The sequence below is a fragment of the Anoplopoma fimbria genome, chromosome 17 (genome assembly GCF_027596085.1).
Source record: "Anoplopoma fimbria isolate UVic2021 breed Golden Eagle Sablefish chromosome 17, Afim_UVic_2022, whole genome shotgun sequence".
Classification (NCBI taxonomy): domain Eukaryota; kingdom Metazoa; phylum Chordata; class Actinopteri; order Perciformes; family Anoplopomatidae; genus Anoplopoma; species Anoplopoma fimbria.
In genome coordinates this window covers 13,713,648-13,738,215 of record NC_072465.1, presented here as the reverse complement: position 1 = coordinate 13,738,215, position 24,568 = coordinate 13,713,648, and the positions used below count along the sequence as shown (strand labels likewise).

At 41.4% G+C, this 24,568-nt stretch overlaps 1 protein-coding gene across 1 annotated transcript; it reads right to left on the bottom strand.

The window, feature by feature from the left end:
- Window positions 1-87: 87 nt before the first annotated feature.
- On the bottom strand, window positions 88-24,292 carry slc4a8 (solute carrier family 4 member 8). The gene is given in 24 exon segments (XM_054617029.1): window positions 88-414; window positions 938-1,041; window positions 1,133-1,264; window positions 1,365-1,538; window positions 2,047-2,115; window positions 2,221-2,472; window positions 2,569-2,730; window positions 2,829-2,942; window positions 2,984-3,217; window positions 3,560-3,665; window positions 3,934-4,179; window positions 4,282-4,415; window positions 4,535-4,709; window positions 5,221-5,321; window positions 5,464-5,610; window positions 5,735-5,822; window positions 5,919-6,076; window positions 6,677-6,768; window positions 7,344-7,520; window positions 10,229-10,389; window positions 11,382-11,517; window positions 11,953-12,105; window positions 13,787-13,868; window positions 24,016-24,292. Coding segments are annotated over 24 exon segments (3,273 nt in total). The 5' UTR covers window positions 24,061-24,292; the 3' UTR covers window positions 88-383.
- Between the last annotated feature and the right edge of the window lie 276 nt (window positions 24,293-24,568).

The window sequence follows — 24,568 nt, the reverse complement described above, 5'->3', positions numbered from 1 at the left end:
TAATAGAAGCTTTAAATAGAAGATGATGGTTGAGTCCAGGGTTTTCTTAACTGGTTAATTGGTCAAAATAAGATTAATGCTGCCGAGGGTCGGCTAGTTTATAGCCAAAGGATCAGAGTTGAAATTTTTTATTTTTATTTCAGATAAATACGCTTAAAAAAATATTTCTAGTCCTCGCAAAGATAAAAGTGAATGTGTATGTCAATCTATGTGCGTGTACTACCCTCTTTTTGTCTGTATGCTTGCGGACAGTATTATGTGTTGCGGTTAGCTGGTAGAAAGACCTTCATTTTTCTAAGCACTGAAGTGGCTGACGGTCAAAGCAGCCAAATCGCAGCGTCCTGTGGCCCAGAGCACCAGTGTGTCAATACTGCAGATATCCTTTACTCGTCTATGAACGCAATCCCTTCAAACCTGCAGAGAAAAACACACAAGCCCAGAATTAACACAGCACAATTTGGCTGCCCTTACAAATCCCTGCAACAATAGCAAAGCACAAAAGAAGTGAGGGACATTAATGTGCAGCGGGAATATTTCCAGATAACGGGCTGAGGATAAAGAGGTATGGCCTTGCCTTCTTAGTAGCTACAGGACAAGTGTCCTTTTGATTGGAGTTGAGGGATTTCCACACGGTGGTTTTAGACATTTCATCAGATATATTAATATCAGAGGGGTCACACCTGAGGAGCATTGAGAGGAAAAGGAGGGTGGGAGCAGAAAGAAGAGTGTTGGGAGTAAGTTGGGGGTTAGGGAGAGGTCTCAGTGTGTTAGTATTCACATGGTGCGATTGAAAGCAGATCACCACACCAAACAAGACAAGGGTGCATATAGATGGACAGGAATGGGAAGCATTTCTCTCATAATCATACCACTCCGATCATCTGATGGCCATCCTTTCCATTTGAGTGCATGTTGGGGTGCATGTGTGTGTGCTCACCTGGGGTCATGTGCTTTGGGGGTGTGAACGGGCTTGCTGCTCTCCATGGGAATCTGAACAGCAGTTGTGTCTTCCGTCTTTGTACTGAGCATAATTTGTGATTCCTACAAGACACATCAATTGCACAAAAGTGCAGTCAATACATGCTTGTTTATTTATTTTCATCTGCGTATTTCAAGATTCCATTCCGACTACCTCTTCTATTGATTTGGTGGCATCATCAAGGTTTTTTTTCTTCCACTCAGGCATTAAGTCATCCAGATAACTTAGCTCTCGATCGGAGAAACACCAGTCCAGCAGTTTGCGGACAAAAACTAGAGCCAGCACCTTCAGGAACAGGGGGAAAAAAAGTTTTGTTTTTTGTTTTTTAAATTGAAGACATTTGGAGAGAGAGACATAGGGGGGAGGATGGTGGTTGCCAGCTCACCATCATTGGGAAGACGATGGCGGCAGGTGAGGTCTTAATGAACCAGAGCAGCAGCAGACAGGTGAGCTGTGTCAGAGTGAACAGGTGCACCTTCCTCAAGGGGACGTGACGCAGGTAGATGAAGTCTGGCTGGTGCTTCGCCGGCATGCCGAACAACTTAAGACGGTCAAAGAACTGAGAAGTGGCCGCAGGTGGTGGAGGAGTTAAAGACAGTGAGGGAAAAGGAGAAAGAAGAATTAATGAGAGCAGAGAAGGGAGACAGGTGGTGAATATGGTAAAAGGAAGAAAGTGATTATAAGTGACAAATTTATTTGGATTAGTGTGACAATTAACTCTCAGGCCTCACTGAATTGGAACGTAATTAATTAGATCAGGAAAGGGCATCGCAGAGACAGTCACATTAATAAGATGGAGAAAGAAGAAGAATAACCTCGGACATTTTGTATTTGAGTGACTCATGGATAAAGCATAAGTATGAATAAAGTAAAAGTTGAACACAAATCTGTTTATTGCATCTTGCAAATTATTCACAATTGTTCCGAACTTTAAAAAATAGACACTTTCGTTGACACTTAGTTAGAGGGTGCCAAAGTCAAAACATTTTCTAATTGTACTACAGTGGCTATATTGTAAATCATCTTTACCATTAGGGATGATGTTCCTGTGCAACATTTCACGTTACCTGTATGCCTTTTAATGAAGAGACTCCCATGTACAGGAAAACGCCATACAGCACTGGCATAGGAATGAACTGGAAATAAAAAAAAACATGCATCAATGAGCTTTGGTGACAAACATTATCAAAAATATCCCAGCCAGAGGGGAGCAGCATTGTTGCATTGCATGTGTGACCAACCTGCAGAGCTCCAGTCATGAAGACAGAACAGCCCATGAGCAAGAAGATGACCAGGCCAGTGAGCCTCTGCTCTCTGATGCCCAGGAAGCGAGGCTGCTCTCCTGGAGCCGAGCTCTCTGACTCCAGCTTCAGGCTGTTGACGTGAGATATGGACAGCACCGTGGCTGCTACGAACCACGGCAAGCCCATTATGGAGCACACCGCCAGCATCACCCCGACCATGAGCAGGTCCAGGTGGTACCCACAGCCCTTCTGCAAACCAGAGAGAAGGTCAGATAGGTACAAGTATAACAGTCTGCAGCTCAGCAGTTTGAAGCGACAGTGCATGGCAGGTGTATTTTGTCTTACCACCAATTTGTGCTCTTTGCGGTTGATGATGACGGCAGTTATCTGTTGGTCCATGAAGATGAGGATGGTGCAGAGAAGAGCAGGAATAGTTGCAGCCAGGACTGTCCACCATGGGTTACGTCCTATTGGATTAATCAACCAACCTCGGTCGTCTCTGGTAGGCTGGAAGAGCACAATAGAGAGGAGAGAGGCCATGATTCCACCATAAACATATGGCGTTTATATCAAGGTCCATGTTATAATCATTTATTCCTCTTTACCTGGAATTTGCTGGGCACCTTCAACTTCTGGGAGGGCACTCCAATGACATAATCAAGCAGAACCATGATGGCAATAGTGAGGAATACTGCAAAGTCACTGATCATAGATCGCACCTGGGCAAGAGAGATAACAACACACAGAGATCGGTGGTTACTGATGTGGCATGTCAGGTTTGTGGATGCCTGGTGACACCTTTGCTTATCAGGCTTTCATATAAGTTGATTACCTTGGTGGGGAAATAACGGCTTGTCTTGAATTCTTTCAGGAACGCAGACATCAAGAAAGTCGAGAAAAACAAGATGGTGGACCAGAAGAGAACATCTGGAGTGTAGGGGCCATGTTGGCCACATGCAGTCCCAACAAAGTGGCCCTGCAGACCGATACACTCCTGTAGAGATTCACAAATCAATTATATTAGAACAAATTTGATTTGGTTGACTAAAGTAAAAATAGATTAAAAAGGCAGTTTTATCTACATTATCTGACAGAAAAAAGCTGAAAGAATACAATACTGAAGAAACAAAACCAGCCCTTGGTGTTCTCAGTTATACACACGGCAGGGAAAGGCTTATCAATTAAATGTCCTTGTCAGTGTTTGCAAAGGTCCTTAAGAGAGGCTAGCTGCCCGTGGGAAGGTAAGTGGGTTAGTTGAATGTTAACAAAAGTAAACACGTCGGGGCAAAAGCAGTGTGTGCGATCATGTGTGTGTGTTCCCTCATAGTTACGTTACCTTGACAGTAAGGTTGGTCCAGGGCACAGCAGCTGCTGTGATGTTTCTCGCACTCCACAGTTCTAAGGTTTTATTACTGGGGTTATCAGGCTCTGAACACCTACAGCTACAGAGAATACACAGCACAACACAGGAGAAAAAAACAGGCTTGCATCCTTTTATCACTAAAATTAGGCCATGTGTGAAGGGAACAGATGTGATCTGAAGGCTTGTAGAGGAGAGCAGAAAAGTGCAGACATCAAAGGTGAAGCCACAATGTGAAGAGATGCTTGTAGAGAGAACGACAGCTACATATTCTTAGAGAAGAACAACAAGCAATGAAAAATATAAAAATCTTCCAGATGAGCCAGCAGAGTGGAAATTTTGTTACTCACTACGCCAGTGTGAGTTTGTCTAGATCGCTATTGGCATTGAAGGGGTAGACTTCTCCCAGGTGGAAGAGCTTCTCCAAGGCTTCGTAGATGAAGATGAGGCAGATTAGGGCGGCAAAGGCCTCCTCTGTGAACCGAGTGATGTAGCACACCAGAGAGCTCGCATCAGTGGCAACCAGTATCAAACACAGCACGGCCGTCCACAGGCCGATGCAAGTCCTCAGCGACAGATAGGACAGCTCGTAGTCCCTGATGTGAAAGGAGTACAGATGAGAGGAATACATTATCAGTTAACCAACGACTGCGGTGATGATGATAAAAATGTCACAGACAGGTTGTTGTAATACGTACTTGCAGAACTTGAAGAGGATTTTCTCAAAAACCAGCACAGGACCCGTGCTGCCCAGAATGGTGAGAGGCTGACCAGCAAACACAGAGTAGGCTACTCCAGTCATAGACGCACCAAGTAAGGACTCTATGGCACTCTACAACACACAGAGTGTATGATTCATATGTAGTAACATGTACACTGTCCATACTGTATTCATAATCTACCAATCACACTGCAGTATGTTACTGTGTCTGAGTGTGTTTGTGCCCTTACGATGCGTCCCTCTGTTGCCTCCCCCAGCAGTCCTCCAAAGGTGATGACAGGAGACATGCAGGCACAGTAGAGAAAGAGGAAGGAGGCCACACACTGGAGGCTCAGACCGTCCTTAAAGTCACTCAGATAGAACGGAGCTTTCCTCTTGATGTCCAGTATCAGACCACCAAACAACCTGATCACAGCACACAACAAAAGAAGAGAGGCGCAGAAGAAGAAATAGGTATGTAGATATATAATATCAAGCCAACACACCCAAGTATCCTAGAGTACACTTCTATATCACTGCATCAAGGTGTAAAAACAAGATTTTCAGGGATCTTTAAGATTTAAAGGAAGAGTGTTTTGGTGCATGTTTTTTCTTTTAGGCTATCACACTTGGGTTGTCACTTTTTTGTCACACGTCAGCTCCAAGTTTAGATGTGTTGGCCACAGCAACTGACAAACATGGTGGAGAGTGCTAACTCACTCCCAGGCTTACACATGTCCCTTCAGAAAACAAAACAGGTGCTTATTCCATGTTCTCCACGACCGTTTTTAAGACAGCATATCCTGATATTTACCATTTGTGGGGATATAACTTCTTTTTTTAAAACCTGAATTTGGCTAATATATTAACCTTGTATTATACAAGCCATTACTGAAGCAACAAGCCTGTGTAATCAACCTGCAGGTTACCAGCTCACCTTCCAGTTCTCTGTAGCTCTGGTCCGTGGTGCTCAGCATGCAGTTCTTCCTCTACCTGAGAGGCTGTGCCATTAGGAACTCCTGGCATCTTTCTCTTCTCCTGCAGGCACCCAATCACAGTCCAGGAACAAATTCAAAATAGCTCAACATTTACATATTTATAAACCCACTTTTGGTTGCATCTAAGTTTTGCTAAAATTCAAACCTGAAGAGTAAATCTCTATGTCATCATAGCTGTGTACCTGGGAGGGGACACTCTTTGGGGGCTCAATGCGGATGGAGGGGTCCCACTCTCCTGGTGGTAGGACCGTCACCTGGTCTAGAAACTCATCTATCCCAGCCAGCAGGTCACTTCTGTCCTTTGCCTTGTAGGCAACATCATGGAAGATCTGGTCCAGACAAAAGTGAGGGGAGGGGAAACTTAACTTCCTGCCATTGCAATACAGATGTTGGGATTGTATTTGTTCTGTGAGAGTTTCTGAAGTTAAATTTCACTTGGCAGAGCTTTCTTACTTCATCTGTCATGATGGTCGCCATGGAGCGTCCGATTTCGTGGTATTGCTGAGCCTTTCCATCTTGGCCGAGGAGAATGAAGAGGAACCTGATATTTGTCAGCAGATGATTAAGAGTATATCAAGCGTTCCCGGATTACTGAATTGACATTTGATCCTATGACTGGATCATTGTGGCCGTCTACCTGGTAGGTATGGGGACCTCAGTGAGTCCGGTGAGCAGCACAGCCGGGGAGAGGCGGACAAAGGCCACAATGGGCCTCTCCAGGAAGTCCAGTTCTCCCACCAATACATTGGAGGCCTCTGCACCCTCTGGGATCTTCTTCATAAAGTGCATGTCCACCTGGAGAGACAAATCAGAAGTTAACATCAGTTATAAATACAAAAAATAATTTATACCAGTGGTACATTGAGACTATTGCATCCTGTAACTTCTGGACTAACAATGCAAATAGAAATGTCTTCAATGCACATAAAGCTGTCCCACCACAGGTGCAGCCTAATGCTAGAAAACCTAGCTTATATTTCAGTGCTTGGGGTATTAAACTGTACAGTGTGCACTAAAATCCCTGTGGAAATGAATGGCTAAGTGGAAGCTTTTATCTTTGCCCTTTGTGGCTGTACTTAACAGTCTTGCAATGATGGGCTGCTGCTGTGGGATGCACTTTGAACAGATGTAGTTATCCTATGGTTAACTAGGGGGCACTATGTGACCTAGTTGTTGACAGCACAGTGCACCAAACATTGACTATAGATAGCAGTGTGCTACAACACATGTATAGAGCTAATATACAAGCAAAAGCATAATTTACTGCTGTTGTCCGAAGTGTTTATCTTTTCTTTACTCATGTTCTATTGTGGTCTTATAGATATATCTACCAATAATTGTAAACTGTGTGCACAGAATAAACTGCAGCATGTTAATGAGTGCCTGCTTATTTACTTTGCTGAGGTCCACTTGAGTGCCTTCTTGTGCGCCACCATTCTTGGCGGGTTCTGTAGATGGCGGAGGCAGGGGAGATGTGGCTGACCCTGCTAGAAAGTAAGGGTGTGTGTATGTGCATACAAGTGTGCATGTGTGTTTGAGAGAGAGAGAGAGAGAGAGAGAGAGAGAGAGAGAGAGAGAGAGAGAGAGAGAGAGAGAGAGAGAGAGAGAGAGAGAGAGAAAATCAGAGTTAGTACAAATATCCATTGGCCTGCCAAATGCAAAGTGAAAAGAAGGGCAGTAATGCTTAGCTGCCAATATATCGCCCATTTGTTCGGGAACAGGTTTTGGCAGTCAGTCCCTGAACGCATTAAATGTCACTGTTTAGAGATCATGCTTTTCTATGTATCTGTCTATTACTTGGTCTTGTTGCTTTTAGTCTCCTTATGTCCACTTTTATTCCCTACTAAATTTTCTCCATCCATCATTCTGATAAATAAATCTTATGTAACTATTATATCAAGCAGATCTGTCTCTGACTAAAGTTTTGATAAGTCAACTCAAAATATTCTGTTTCTGTAGCTAGATGTACAAATGTAATTATTGTTTAAATCCATGAAAGCAGATTTCTACATATGAGTCATACCAAGAAATGATCTGGGAAAACTAAATTTATGTCACCCACCTATCAGATGGGTTTCTGACTGTTTGCGGGTTCCCTCAGCGATGGAGCGCACCATGGGCATCAGGTTCTTCTTCTTGTCGCTCTGGTGGTGGTGTCTCTTCAGCAGAGCCTCACGCACCTTTAATCTCACACTGTCGTCCAGTTCATGGGACGCCTCCTGGTGGTCCAGCACCATGTCTGCAACACACGAACAAAGAAACACGTTAGTGAAATCAGACTCTAGACTCTAGACTAGACTCAATTGAAATGGCAATAGACAGTTTTTATTTGTACAGTATATTTATATTTATATTATTTTGTTATTTTGAATATTTTATTTCGCTTTTTCAAGGGCAAACACAATGACACATGGCACATAGCCTTTAAATGATAAATAACAGTACAAAGTCAACAAGACAGCAAACAAAGAACTCAATATTCAAATCAATTAAACCACAATGACAATAAATGATATGGCTAAACAAAGCATTAGGAGACACAGTGGCAGCATCTCGTACCAAGGAGAAAGTATTCAAGCACATCCCTAATACAAGATTAAAAAGAGACACAACCAATTTTGTGCGATGGGAGATTTTTTAATATAATCCAAAAAGTGTTGCCATATCTTCAAAATGTTTTACTCTTTACTCTTACAAATTTTCTCTAAAGGTATACAAATATAAATTTCAGAGAGCCACATTCATATTGAGCGGGCGACATCTGAAATCCATTTTAAAGCAATATATTTTTTAGCAATGGCCAGCAAGATTTCTGTGAGGTTCATTGCATGGCTATTTCTAAACTTGGTTTTAGTAAAGTTACCCAATAAAACAAATCACTGGGTCCAAACTGTACTATTTTGACCAGAACTTCACTCCATTTATGATAAAAAATAAAAACCTTGTTATAAACCTAGTTAAGAATGTCTGAAGCCTTCCTTGAACTATGACATATTGGCTTTTTTCATTTTCCCTTTTAATTTCCTTTCGTTAAAATATAATAATCTGTCAACATTTAAAGGCACAGTTCTGATCAGATCAGCATGTTGGAAGTGGCCAACATATCAGGTCATGTGGGCCTGCAGAGAACAATCACCATCTCTTTATCCCTCTCACCCCTTCTGCTCTCCTCCCTCTCCCAGTCTTTACTATTTCATACTGTCTTGCTTAGTCAGCTCTGGATCCTTCCTTGCTTCTTTCCTTCCCTCCTCCACAGTCAATCAAAGTGTCTGCCTGACACAGACACACACACACATGCTGCAGTGCCAGCATTAATTCTGAGCACGCTTCATGATCAGCGATAATGTGTGACGCTCAGCGCCAGTATAATCAGAAATTGTAATAAGGACGGTGACAAGAGAACCGCCTGAAATTAAATCAATTAACAACAAACGGTACATCTAACGAAGCCTCCAAGCACACTGGACGGATCACTTTCCCTCTAATTTAAGACACCATCATCAGATCTGCCTCCTGGTGTATCACTTAACCGGTGGCCATCAGTTACTCAAACGATTATGAGATACTTTCAATAATACCTGGCATACGCATTTTATGCAACTTCAAGCATTTTTTCTTTTACATTTTCCAGCTCTTTCATTACACTTCCAAAATCTAAGAGGTAAAGAAATAAGTATCTTTTTTGTCTCTATCTTGTCTACCATCTCTCCTACTCTAGTTGAGTCCAGGTGCTGCTGGCAGGAGTCACATGAACAAGAGAGGGAAGTGAAAAGAGCGCTGAAGAGCTGGAGAGGAGGAATGATTGCAGGCAACAAGGTAAATCAGTCATAAATCAGTCATAATATGAGCATGAGGTCATATTACTGACTGATGGGGAGCCTTGAACCATGTGATCTTTTGTATGTGTGTATTTACATGTAGAGTACAAGTGCATCTGTTGGCGGATGGACAATAATGTGAAACATAAAATTGAATTGCAGAAGTCTTCAGCTTAGAGTGCTAAACCATTTGCACTTGTCCTTTGTGCATTTGTTTAGTTTTGTGTGTGTGTGTGTGTGTGTGTGTGTGTGTGTGTGTGTGTGTGTGTGTGTGTGTGTGTGTGTGTGTGTGTGTGTGTGTGTGTGTGTGTGTGTGTGTGTGTGTGTGGTGAATGTTCGCATCTGTATATGACTCATTTATTCAAATGTCAGTTTTTAAAACTTTGGTCATTCACTTACATGAACAGTGCCTATCCAATCCTGTTACTGCATGCAAATTACAGTTATGTAGTTAATTGCATACTTGATGTAAATGAGCTTGAGCTGTGCAGACAGCAGCTTTATGTAACTGTAGATTTCAATGCAAATCAGGTTCAACAGAAGTTCAGTTGCTATATTTAGGAAAGCACAACCACAGAGAAAGCATGCAGCTTAATGACATTAACTGAGCCTTTACAGACACTGGTGAACTGCAAGTATGGAATGACGCTACACAGTGTTGTGCTTGTTTATGTGTACATCTCAAGACAGTAATATAGGCTTTTCTATTATTGATAGTTGAGTCTGTGTGTCTGTTTGTGCGTTTAATTTCGGCCTTTGGCACGATGATGAAGCTCCCTGCAGGCCTGTAGATATGTCTCCTCCCTTAGTTAGGAGGATAAATCGATTTGTAGAAGACTTCCAGCGAGCATCTTAGCTCAGGCATGGAGCCTGTTTTATATCAATGAATGTAATATTTGCTCAAGGACAGGAGCAAGAAGTGACTTTAGAGAGCAGGAAAGAGAAAGACAGGAAAATAAATTGTGAAATCATCGATTGAAGAAGCTGAGCCAGTCGCTTACACCATTGATAAAAACTTTCTTGCAATGTCCTAATGAAAAATTGTTCAGACAGCGCTTTCCTTTTTCTCTAGAATAGATAGCGCTCTGGTACTGAGAAATGAATGCAAGTCAGTAAGAAAAATTGTCACCTGCAATCTCTTCGATGCTGTCAGCGTGCATGTCAAGCAACACGCTGCCATTGATGATGCAGCTGCGGAGCTCAAACAGGCTGTGGAGGGAAAGAGTTGCGACATAGGGCTTGCTCCACCTCTCCCCTCCATCCTCCACATCTTCTTCAAACTTCAGCCACCTGCAGAGTAAAGACAGTCGAGAAATGTAAAAGTAGGAGTTAATGTGATGCGTTATTACGTTTTTCTTCCAATTTCAAATTTCTTACAACCTAAATATGCTCTTTAATTCAAGAGAGCTCAAGAGGTTTCTTAAAGGTAGGTTTGGCAATCTTCTTCAAAAACATTTTTGACATTTTCCTTATATCCTGACAGCAATCATTTAAAGAAATGCTCTGAGAAAAAAGAGAACAAATCTGTGGCTGTCGCTAGACTGTAATAAGCCCGGACAATCATTTCATTCGGCCCAATATAATGACTGGCCCGTGACCTGGATGCTTTTGTGTAATCTGCCCGAGCACTCATTGCTCGTCACAGGAGGTTTCCACAAACTGGTGGCTTAACAGCTGGGAGTACTTACAAAAGCCATGTCTGCAAGATTTGAATGCTATTTTTTTTTATAAAAATAGAATTAACTTTTTGAAACATAGTTGCACAAATCCTTGTCACTGGCTTCTCATGCATGATTAATAACTTGTTGCTCTTAAAATGTTACTACTAGACTTCACTGTGAGTAGGAGTGAAACAAATGAATGTGTTTTAAGAACATTTTACTCCACTGTTGGGTCTTTAGAGTATTTTAAGCGTATTTATTAGAGGTTTTATCAATACAGGCCCAGATCAAACATCATGCTACATTGTGGTTTCACCATTCCCTCCCAGGAAAGATGCTTTTGACATAAATATCCACACAATATGAGGGAAAGGTTTGCTATTAGCATGTAAAACGGAGATAAAGCATATGACCACCATGAATGAGATCTAAACAGTGTTTTGCTTCTCTCTTTGGTGCTTTTCACTTTGAGTAAACGGACCAAAAAATGATCCAGTAAGTTTTGATTTAACTACCGCTTGTTCACATCTCTCTTCGTAACAATACAGCTGTAGAGCTGCTGGGCTGTCAGAAGCTTTATTGCCAAGCATTGTTGCAATAGCTCCCAGGGGAAATCCTGACCTGGCTGTTTCCTTCCACTCAGCATCCTTGCCATCCTTCACACAGATCTCATCCAGCTCAGTGAACAGCTCGTGGGACACATGTTCAGCATCCTCCTCTGTGCCCAGAATGAACTGGACGCGCTGGGATGGTGTGTCTGATGAAGCAAGATGATGTGACGGAGGAACGAAAGGTGAACAGTGGTTCCCAAAAGACTTTCACAAACACACACTACACTGCTTACTTTGTCATGACACGCCTTTTAAATGACTACTGGGTCCACACAAGCACGCACACACACACACACACACAAAGACACACCCACATACACATACAAACACACACAAATCTGACTAAGCACATGCACACCCACACGCAACATGCTGACTAGTCCCTGCTCTTTGGTAGCTAATTAGTGGGTTTGTCAATTTCAGCCTGGGGGGCTATATGTGTGTGTAAAATACGTTTGTAATTTTCCTTTTCTTTCTCTGACTGATAAATCACAGGATGCATCTAAAAAACATTGGATTTGAAAAATAAAAGACACTGTAAGAAAAACAGTTGCCTTAAAAGAGGTTTTTGTGTGGTTTACCATGACTGGAAGTAGCCGTCTCACTTTCCTCGCTTTGCTGAGTTGCGATGCTTCCTGCCCTTCTGTCTCTCTTGCGGTGGCGAGAGCCGTGAGGCTTGTGGTGACGATGACTCTGCCTGGGCATCCGAACCCCCACAAACAGAGCCCTGTGGCCTGAAAAAGAGGCAAGAAGTGATTTTACTCTTAACACTGAGTAAGAGTTTTACACAGATACTTAGTGTCATGATTTATTGTCACATAAATATGTAAACATTTGAGCTGTTTGATGTCTTCCTGAACTGTGTATATGTAAATCTACTTAAAGAAGTCTCAGAATGAAAGTATTGGCAAGTTATCTGAGGCTTTCTGATGAGACAAAATAAAATAAAAATCCTAATTAGCCTAGGAAACAACTAGCATCTTCCTGTATTCGAGACATTACAACTGCTAATGGTGGAAAACAGAGTTGATTAAGGTGCACTGTGGTCTCTCTAAAAGTGAAAGCCATTAAACTGAGTGGGAGGTGTTTGCCCAAAGCCCCACAGGGAGAATCAGGGAACAACACTCTGCTTCCTGTCCGACTCTAGTCTCAACCTCTGCCATCTGTAATTATCCTCAGGGCTTTCAGTGTTGAATGCAACATGCTGTGGCAACAAGAGACAGGATGCACATGACACTGACTATAATGGCATTTTATTTAAATATCAAAGAATTCTAAACTAAAAAAAATGGACTGTTGAAATAATCAGACAGTTAATCAAAATGGTTTGTTATGAATAAAATGGATACAAGGAGTGTGTTTTTGTTAATGCATGAAAATTATAATTCTGGGTGTTACAAGGAAAGCCACTTTGAAATATAGGTAATTTCTTTAATATGTATATGTTTTTTAAGATACCTACTACTGCTCCACTACATTTTCAAAGTGGAATACTACTTCTTACAAACTGGAAAAGTGCACTCAGTAGAGAGCAGATCCTCCCCAGGTGTGTCTGCAACGACAACTGTTTTAATGTTTGATTACTTTAATATAAACCACTATTGCTCGCCCCCCGTAAGGACTGCAAGCGTTCTGCGGAGGCAACCCATTAGATTAGCAAAATGAAATGACAAAAATCGGTCCCAAAAAACAACTGGTAATACTGCCCAGTGGCAGCTAACTAGCTGTCCTCTTGCTGATATGAGAATACACGCTCTGTTGTGGTCAGTGGTTGGTTGAATTTGTCATTTGCTAAGCCATGGTGAACACATTATCGTTCCTGGTACGACGGTTTGGGAAGAAATACCCACCGGTTAAGAGACATGAGAAATCAGCAGTGAATGAAAGTATAAAACAGTCAATAAAACATGTTTTTAAAAACTGTGAATCACTGCAACCACAAGAGGTACTTGAGGATATACAGTTATAAATGAGCAAACATTTTTTAGAATGATGGGTCCAGCAGTATACCAGATTAGTCATAGACAGACAGACAGGTGCACACAACCGCACATACACACACCACAAAGCACTCACACACACACACACACACACACACACACACACACACACACACACACACACACACACACACACACACACACACACACACACACACACACACACACGCACACACACAGAATACATATTCTTGTGGCAATGATCATGAAAGTTTTGCATGCAAAAACATCTATTGAGCTCATAAAATGTGATTGATGGTTGAAGTTTGAACTGACCGGCAGTGTAATTATGAAGTTTCTTTCTACACTACAGGTGTGAACGTTGTTGGTAACACAGTGGGCACAAGGAGCACTTAATGGACAGTGCACTGTTAGAAAAAACAGTGTACACTGTTTTCAACTGCATGTTACTCACCTTCTAGTTCCTCCTTCTCATAATGGATGTTCTTTACTGAGCTGGTCCCTCCCTGGTCCACCACCACCTCCTCATCTTGCCTCTGATGGAGACACACAGAGACACATGTAGGAATAATGTAACTGTACTTTTTAGTGATATTCAGTGTGGATAACAAGTGTCTTTACAATGGCCTTTGTCTCCAGCATCCATATTGTTCAGACTGTGAAAAGGTCATTATATAGAGAAGAGAACTACTCACACAGTAACAGAGCCATTTATTGGCCAAACTGGCAACAGCTTTTCAACAATGCGCATCAAATTCCAGACAGTCTATTCTCAGACCGTCTGGCACAGACACCCAGAGAAGGACAGACAGGCGGCTCACACACACGCATCTGAATAGGCACACACACATGCCAGAGTTAAACAGGGCATGAGTCAGTTGGAAAATGTGCTAGGCTCTAATATCGGGGAGGAAACAAATCAAATCAAATCAAATTAGCAGAGAGCCACATCCATCGGGGTTGCTGCTCTGGGGAGACTTCCGCAGGATGTCGCTGTGATTTACTTTCCAAGCGACAAGGCATTTTCAAAAAAGTGGTGTTTGCAGTGGTGAGTGTCATCCATGGTCATGTATCGGTCCTATGATAATGACGGCAGAGTGCTGTAGGAACTTCTACTGTGGCTCTGGAGTTATGTGCGGCTGCAGCATCTCTGTTTTCAGGATCTCTCTTCATCCCTCTAGCACAAGAAATAGTAAAGAGTAAACCTTTCAATTAAAATATGTGTAACCTCCCACATGCTGTTAAAGACGGAAAGTGTGTACCACTGCACCAAAGTATAAATTTGTTCAACCAACTCTTTGTTTTCTGGCCTAACCTTTGTGACAGATAGGATGGGTGACATACATACATAAATTATGTGAGCATAGTGTGTAAAAGCTGGCTTCAGTTGTTAGAATCAATAGCAAACATTTATAAATAAATGCAAATGATTGATGGGGACACACACAGAGGCACACTGTGTATATAAATGCAGCTCTACATAATACATGCTTCCGCCCACTCTGAACACATGATCTGTATGAACTGGATGTGTTTCCAAGAGTGTGTGAGGGCGGTGAAGGCAGAATTAGTTACAGAAGATGGAAATATCTGCCATTTGGCAAAACAGACACCCACTCTTCAAAAATTGATTTACCATGCAGAGTGTTGACGTCCTTGAAAAAAAAAAGAATCAATTTGGAAATGAAATATTTATAATGACAGAGAATGAGAGAGATAAATGTCACAGAAGAGGGGTAGCTACATACGATTGTTAATGTTCAAAATGAAACTCATAGTTCGCTCACAGTTGTGCATGCAAAATATACATTTATAACTATACATGTGTCTGTGCTTTGGTGTCCATTGAAAGATAAATGTGTAAATATTGACTATCGTTGCAATTGGTCTCCCTTTCAGGGTGAAAACTGAGGGGCAAACACTGCAGATCTACAGTCTTCGTCATGGAGTCTTTTACTGTAATTGGTCAGTCCAATATCCGGGAGCGACAAACACAGCATCTCGTGCTGCTACACGATGGCGAGAGAGGCAAAAATAATTACAATTTGTTTTCCTGAAGTGCTTTTGGCGAGACCGGAGAGCTTGCATTAGTGGAGTGGAAATGAAAATGTATTGGTCTGTTTCTAGCAGCATCTTCATTTATTCTGGTGAAAAAGCATAATGGTTTGGCTTATGAGAAATGTAAAACCATATGTCCTGTTAACTAGAGTGATTGGTCTTTTTATTCAATTTTTTTTACGGGGCATCCAACTAAATTTGCACTAAAGTACCCTGTGTATGTATGAGTGTGTGTATAACTGTAAGTGTGTATATGGAGCAAGAGAGAGCGGTGATTTTTCTTACTTCTCCTGGGGTTTGGCTGATAAAACACCACGCACAGTTTATTGACAAAAAAATCCCACTTTTGACTCGTGGGTTTCCGCCTGCAGTTATGAAATGTGATAAATTGGGATGGTGCTGTGTGTGTGTGTGTGTGTGTGTGTGTGTGTGTGTGTGTGTGTGTGTGTGTGTGTGTGTGTGTGTGTGTGTGTGTGTGTGTGTGTGTGTGTGTGTGTGTGTTCGATTTTAGACTGTATTTACACGCACACTAAAGTCCCTAAGCTGTTTTTTTATCTTCTGTCTCATTATTTTAACCTCTCCTGGCTTCTAAAACAGAACAGCTAAGCATATTAACACAAGGTTGTGATAAGAAAAACTAATTAACATGCAGTACAGACAGATATATGTCATACCTGATTAAAAGCAAGAATTCAGAGGCAAAAAGCTTCCTCTGACGTTTAAATTTGTTTTACACCAAGTGCTTTAATATCAGTGCAGACGGTCACTTATAGTTCACACAACAGTTTAAAACAGCTTTGGGATCCCAAGACATACACTTAATTCACAGATGTGTGTGGCCTGGTGCTGCCTTCCTGCCTCCTTTTTTAACCATATCAATGTTGTGGGATTTCTTTTTCTTTCCATGACTGAGCACTTCTTAATCCAGAGACAATTCTGTCCTTGTAAAGAACAAGGCCACTTAATTAAGAAGTCATGCTTGGGCCAAACACTGAATGTGACCCATGGTTTTATAATTATGATTATGCAAGGGATGGTAATGCGGTGACAGAAAAAAAGGCTTTTGAATTTGTATATACAAATGCAAATATGTCATGGCAGGAAGCACAGTGTCGAGTGTAAAGTAGCTTGTAGCAACAACACCACGGGCCAAGCATTGCACTAGTCTTTGAAAGTAATAATAATCAACATTCACTCTGCCGGGTTGAGTACTTTTGCTTTTCTTTCATTCTTATAAAACGACAAACTTAAAAAAACTGTACGAACTGGTTCGGTCTCCATGAACTCTGTAGCGCATTATCTGGCTCTTTAGCTGCTAAATGCTCCACTAGTTCACTATCTAATCCTTTACCGTGTCTTGTTTGTCATTTGGTGCAGAGCAGGTAGTGTATAGTGGGTTTTTAAAACTTCCCTTCTGAAAACAGCTGCCTGCTACGGACGTAAACGACAGTGATAAGTATGAACCATTCCAGTAAAGTTGCTAAACAATGAGCTGAAACATGCTATAAAGCTCCGTAAAGTCAAGAGAGCTGCAGATTCAAGGGATGACTGTTTGCAGGTTCATCACCACAAGGGATGCCTCTAAAAAGATTCATCATAACTCCTTGAAAAAAACCCCAATGCTGTGCATGCAAACCGCCATTGGGTGAATCTCTCTCTCTCTCTCTCTCTCTCTCTCTCTCACACGTAATCCTGATTCACACACACACACACACACACACACACACACACACACACACACACACACACACACACACACACACACACACACACACACACACACACACACACACACACACACACACAGATAATGTTATCAGTCAGTGCAGCTGTGGCTGGTAAATTATGGCTGCTATGCAGTGGGTTTGGGCTCAGGCTGGAGGCAGTTGGGTCCATTAGAACCGGAGCTTTACCAAACATACAGACACACAACAAGAGAGAATGGATGAGAGAGAGAGAGAGACTCTAAAAGCTCTTTGTCCCAGAAAGCATGTAGATAATCAGATCATCAATTAGTTTGGATCCATATGGTACACACACACGCACAAACAGAAAAAAGAGGAAAATCATCTCCTCATTCAATTACACATTAACTATGGAGTGGGTGGAATTTTTTTCTCCAGAAAATGACATAACAGAACCTTTTCTAGGTCATCTTTTGTGCCCGACATCAGATTACACTACTGTATATCAATGCCGTGGATATGATGTTCCTTCTCCTAACTAAGCTTTCCATAACACAATACGACTCACTGCCCCTAGTCACAGTTCACCTTCTTCTTAATGGCATATGCATGCAGGTATGTGTTTTTCTACAGGTTAATGGTTCCCCTGTCATTCATACCTCACCTCCCTTGTGTCCCATTATGTTCTTCAGCTAATTAAAAGCTCACATGGCATTCACAGTTAAGTTTGCCCTATCTCTGTTGGTGAGCACATCTGTGACCCTCAAAGCATGCACGTGTGCGTGATTATCCACCGACAGGGCACATAATTTGTGATTTGCTGCCTGTTTCTAGCACCTGGCAACCGTTCCTTTTTGCTCCACTCTTGTCCCCAAGCTTTGGATCAGTCACAGTGCTTGGAAGGGTTTATGACTCAAAAATAATTATCCACACAGATTACTGCCACTGCACCATAGAGGCACAACTCTAGCCCCAAAATGGCTGCCTGTCCTTGAGTTTGCGTCCTTTACATGCATTACAGTGGTAACCACCCATGGGAAATGCAAACTTGAGCGGCCTTTTGGTTTGATATGAGAAAAGAAGCACATTATAGTGCCAAATCAAATGACCTGAGGATACTGACATGTGAATTTACAAAAGGAAAAAAAGAAACATCACAGCTTAAGAGCACTGTGTTCCAACTCTTTAATATTTTTCCTCAGTTAAGTTCTGGTAAAGTGGCACATTACGTGGCCACGTAATATTCAGTTTGCTCCTTGGGTTTGGGGGCTCTGTGGATTGTTCCACAGTGATGTTATTAAAGGATAGGGCTCAAATTTTCAAGAGTGTCGTAAAATAATAGTCAGTTGCCCGTATAGAAACAGTTTTTCCCTTACTGAACTAATTCCTCCTGTTTGAATGGGCATTAAAATATCAATTTCTTATGCTCTTTTAATGTATGTGATGGAGGACAAAATTCATAGTGCTCCTTTCGTGTAAAAAAAATATTTGGCTTCAAAACAAGTTGGTATCGTCCAAAGTCTTTTCAGTATGACATCACTCTTTGTGTTTCCACAGATAGCATTTGCTTTTTAGCTGCATTGGAGAAACAAGGGAATTTCGTGCTTAAAAGAAGCTTTGACATTTGATTTGTCTAAATCAGACTGCTGAAGCCTCATTAAAGCTTTAGATACACTTTGGAATGTATATAGCACAAAACAAGTATTTTGTCCCACGTCACTTCCATTGAAAGCATGTTAGGAATGGTTCTTTAATGGCTGGTAAGAACAGGAGGAATGATAAGGCTACAGCAAGCAAAAACAACTTAAATGTTTATATGGGCACCTATTTCTTCAACTTACCTATCATTGACCCTATCCTTCAAATGTTGTGTCTATAGTTTATATAATATATATATATATATATATATATATATATATATATATATATATATATATATATATATATTTTTGTTATTGATGATAATGTAACACAAACTAATCCTTCTATGAATGCACGATGACTTTAGGCACCCCAATCTAGTGTCATGTAAAAGCCAAAAATAGAGAGATGCTATCACTCGCCTACATTTGACAACTGAACAAAAACAAGATTAATTTTCTGCCAGGGCAGATTGTCCCAGAAAGACGTTAGATTCCCAGAGCAGAATAAGATACTTCAGTCGCACACAGTGTTCTACTTTTGATGCTGATAAACCTCCAATTGATGCAGAAAGTGACTGTGGACCCACACAGGATTCATTTGTTTGCTATGTAAACTGTAAGTTAAGATAAATCATCATACATTCTCAGACTACTGTTTTATGACCAAAACATTTTTTTTAATTAAACATAGCTTCTCTGAGAGACTCTGCTGTCCAGAAAACCCATCATGACTGTGTTGTCAGTATGCAGTTCAAGCTCTTCTGTAATTCTTGCATTTAAAAAAATCTCTGAGATAAAACAAGTTGTGTTTTTTTTGGCGACAATTTCAGGCAAAATCAGAAGATAATGTCAAAGTGCATTACAGTGAAACCAATTGAACTGGTCATCACCCTGAACAAATAGAGCAGCAATGATTTGAGTCCCAGTCTCCGGACTGAGAGGGTCAATCAATGTGGTGCGCCAAAATGTCCTTTCACTCTATCAGGACTGTGAGGGAGCTGTGAGAGGAGCTTCAGAGGGCTGCTATGAAGACGTTTGAAATTCAGCGGGAAAACAAACATGACCGACATCGTTTAGTTTGGCCAAGAAAGAAGCAGGAATTGTTCTTGTGTGATCACATAGCATTGTTGTCAGAGCATGTTTATCAAGGGAGATTTTTCCCTCTGTATGAATGTAATAACTACATCAGCAGTTAAGCACTTTAAGACAGTGAATGGTACTTTAGAGAAATAAAAGTTCATCATGACTCAGCAGTACAGTGTGGGCTTTAGAGTCAATCGAGATGTCTGTCACTTCTGACTCAACTGACTGTTACAATTATCTCTTTCCCTCTAACAAAGCACTTGTTGAACATTTGTTTCTGTTTCTGTCCTAAGGCTACCCCCCTCCCCCTTCTTTGGACACTCCCCCCTCTCACCTCCCATCCCAGAAACACTCTGAACTGACAGCAGGGACACAGATCCTGACTCAGACAACTGGGCCTGTCACTTCCAGACCAGACTAGGCTTCACGTCTGAGAGGCATCGTCGACGCTGTCAAAGCCCCAGGCTACCGATGCCCCTTCATGGCATTGCACCTAATCTGCTGTAGAGACACATGTGACGGTGCTTCACTCAGAAGAGGCGCCTAACATGAATGGATGAAAGGAAGAGGTACTGGTGAAACAGTGAGACAGGAGAGGAGAGAGCTGCAGGAGATAGGATGAAAGGGGCGGTTGTTTTGACTGCTTCAGCCCACGGGTAGCATGAGTCATACACACCTTTTTCAATGCCACACATACAGTTCTGCCTCTCCACAGCCCTCGCTCTCTAATTGTTTTCTTTACAGACAGAAGACTGCAGCCTTAGTGGGTTTTGTGGGTACAATGTAATTAAAACAGATTTTAGGGTTACACTTTCCAAAATATGTTATCAAATTGAGACCATAAATTGTTAAAGAATATTCTCAATCAAAAATAAAATTATCTGAACTGCATGTGTCTGGATGATTCTCTGGTCATATGATACCTAAAATACTCATGTGAAATGCAACTGGACCTGCTGTTTGAAGACTGATGTTCACTCATATCAGTTGAACTGTTTGTGTGGATTTTCCACTCTTAGCAAACTAAACAAAGCCCATTAAATGGTGGCTTTGGGCATATGTCGCATTACTTTAACAGTTTCAAACATCATGTGGAGTATTGAATACTAAAAAAGAATTTGCAACTTTACTTACTTATTTTTTGGACAAAGATGGAAATCTCAGACTGATTACATTATATGGACTCTCTGTACAAAACTACATTGTTGCTCTTTAAAATACACAATAATTCATCAGATAGGTCACTATGGATCAATCTCACAAAACGGACTTCAAACTGATTAAAATTAAAGTTTGGGAGGAATGCCAGGTAGCTACTGTAAAAGGATTGAAAACAATCTCGTGTTGGGGGGACAAATTTATGATGTGGAGTGCCATAAATTATTAGAAAACTGGAACAAGAGTCACATTCTTACAGTATCAGGGCTGATAGAGACACCATGAAAAACTGTAGTATTTTGCCTCACATCTTTGATTCTGTGCTCTCAACACTGGTTTAGTTTGGCTCATTATAGTACAGCATTGCTTAGTCGTAGCATTGTAGTATGGTATGTGATTGTGTCTCTGTGCATGCTTTTGTTGTTTGTATTACTCATTGATTACGAAGCATCTCCTTATAAAAATACTGAGAATCAGTGGTGATTCTGAAGAAGTTGTCATCTATCAATACAGTGCTCCTCTGTGGTGCATGAATACAATTCAAACTGAAAATGAAGAGGCTGTTCTGAATGTAACTGTGTACCTGTACTTGAGAAAATACAGTGTTAGTCAGATAATCACATAGTGAGGGGTGTCAGTGATTCAGTGAACAGTGTTCAACAGTTACAGAATAATTACATCCAAAGTGTAATGTTGACTGTCATAAGCACACATAAACACTGCAATAATGATTAATGGGTAATATGTATGCTGATGTTTTCCAATATGAAGTCTCTATTTAATCATAGACGATACAATATATGGTGGCTAGTTTAATCTGTGAAGACTGACAAGCTGAGTCCATCTTCATGCCAAGCTAGCAGTCATGCTTTTGGAACATTAAAGAGCCAGTCAGAAAAGACGAGAGAAAATAACTCAAGTAAAAGGTAGCCAGGTCTAACTGAGATTCCTTTGCTGCTTTGAAAACAGTCGGCAGCCAACAGTGTGTCCTTCATAACTAGTAACTAGCATGCACTTGGGCCTTTCATATTAACTTGCTCCAGGGCCCGTCATAAGTACCCTAAGCCACTGCACCTTGGACATGTTCATGTAACCTTTATCCTGCAGATCTAGATCTTAACACCAGAGTTTAAAACTAATCACAGTATTTACTTAACAACATAAAAGCAAAGCAGAGGTACTGATACTTTATTGAGTCACATTACAACGTGTGATCTACATAAGTGCACAATGATAAACACATATGTGGATAAAGGAAACACTGTAACAACCATATTGAGCTCAACATAGATTTTCGTACCAAATATAATCTTTGTGCTTGTAAAAAACATTTTTCTGCACTCAAAATGTCCGATTTTATCAAAGGAATGAGGCACATATATAAGACCACATGGCAATTTGTGCAGTTTTATAACTGCACTTCTTTAGAATACATGTTTAAATAACCAACAATATATTTTGGACAGTTGGTCAGACAAAACAAGGAATTTAAAGAACTCACCTTCAGCTTTAGGAGTTTGTGTAGGCTATTTGTCAGTAATTACTGACATTTTATAGAGCAAATGATTGATCTAATTATATAATCTTCAGAAGAATCGCTAATGTTGTCCTGTTCTTACGAAAGCTAAGGGCCACCTGTATCCCCAGTAACATCAAGGCCGCAACTTGCTGCTTACAAATCTACACATAGATAATTTAACAATCTGGATAGTGCCCTTCTGCATCGGCACCTTAAGTGGATTTTTGAACACAGAACCTTCGCTTCTAGGCTGAGTATTTATATATCTTCATATTGCTGTTTTTACTCAAGCGAGTGATCGGATTACCTTTCCCATTACACCTCAGCAGTGCTTTGGCAAACATTCAAATGTCTTAAGATGGGGAGAATGGCAGATATCCCAGTCCATGCTGACTGACCAGACTGTCATGGAAGTAGTGGAGAGGCAAACTTACCGGTTTCCTGTAGTGACAGTAAACTGGCTTAACCCTTATGTTTGAAGAGTGAGCTTCCCAGGCAATTTCCCCTCCCTGTCTGACAGCTGTCCAATCATATAAGAGACTTCCCAGCTCACCTCTGGTCCTCCTCCATCTGTCTCCTAACCTCAGACCGGATGTTATTATAAATCACCATGATGGCATGAAGCTGGGATACTGCATGCATGTTAAAATCAAGCTACAAACAATACTGCATGTCAGAATGAACAGCATGGTGTGCTCACTGGTTCATTTGTCCACTGCTCTCACCTTTCCCTACAACTCATCAAATGTGATAATGGATGACACATCAACAAGACATTAAAGATGATCCCATGTTCACCTTCAAACCTCACTCAACCACAGGCTTTCCTCCCCCTGCAGCCAGGATTGGCTGATCACGCACATGTTTGAAACTAGAAGATGAGCAGCATTGTACGGTGTAAGGATGGCGTCAAGGTCATTTGAGGGTAACTAAGAAAATAACACGCCGTTTAAGCAAAGAGCCTTCTGAAAATCCAGCAAACTGTCCTGTTCCTGTTATTCCTCTCACATAAGCGACTTCAGGACGGGCAGTTGACATTTTAATGTGAACTGCATCGGTATCTAATCAATAATCTGCTGCAATCGCGCTGGCTGGAACATATTTATGTGTGCTTCAGGAACAGTCAAAAATTACTCAGTTCATCGCAATGTCATACGCTCCCCGGATATACTGCACGTGTCAGCATCCCAAAATATCAGAATCAACAACATCCTCCTCACACAGCATCATTCTGCAGGATAGGAAACCTGATACAACTTAGTATCTTTGGGAGAACGTGAGTCCGTTTGTACATAAAATGTGCAAAACGCTGATACATTTAAAACACCGCATTCTAGGACATGCATGAGGAAAATAAAACAGTGGCAAAGACAACCGATGGGATACTTTCTGTCATTAAATAGTTCCTGAAACATGAACAATTCTGAATTTCTATTGGAGAATTTCAAACTGAGGGCTTCCGTTGCTGGAGCTTGAGTACAGGCTAGTCTGTGCCAAAGCACCGCTCCATGAATTAGACATTTAAAGGGCACTTTACCTGGTAGCTCAGGATGCTCTCGGGGTCGTTGACGGGCGTGCTCATGGTCTTTGGGTTAACCTGCTCAGTGTTCAAGAAGTGTACAGGTGAGACTTGTTCAGGGGGCGATCGGCCTCTCAGCGTTGTCTTAGGACCTTTTGAAGAAGCACTCACGAGTTGGTAACAGCAGATGCGTCTGTTTTCGCGGACATTGTGAGTGTAAACATCTCTTACTGACGAGGAAATCGATGAAAAGCGTAATTTTTCCCTCCCCGTGTTATGATGATTTCCCGGCAGCTCTTCCAGCTCCCCTCCCTCCTGTCCTGGCTGTGGCAGCAGGATGCAGAGAGCATCGCTGCAGCATCAGCCAATCAGAGCGCAGAGGCGCACAGCGGGCTGCAACGCGCCGCTGCTACAACACAATATAACCAAGACTACTATACCTTATAGAGGAGTTTAGCCGCTTCTCACAGTTCAGCTCCTAGTATGTGCTGGATATGACCATTGTCACTATCATCCGCTATCAGAATCATTAGAACCATGCTGACAAAACTTTATCTTTGGCCTATTTTTA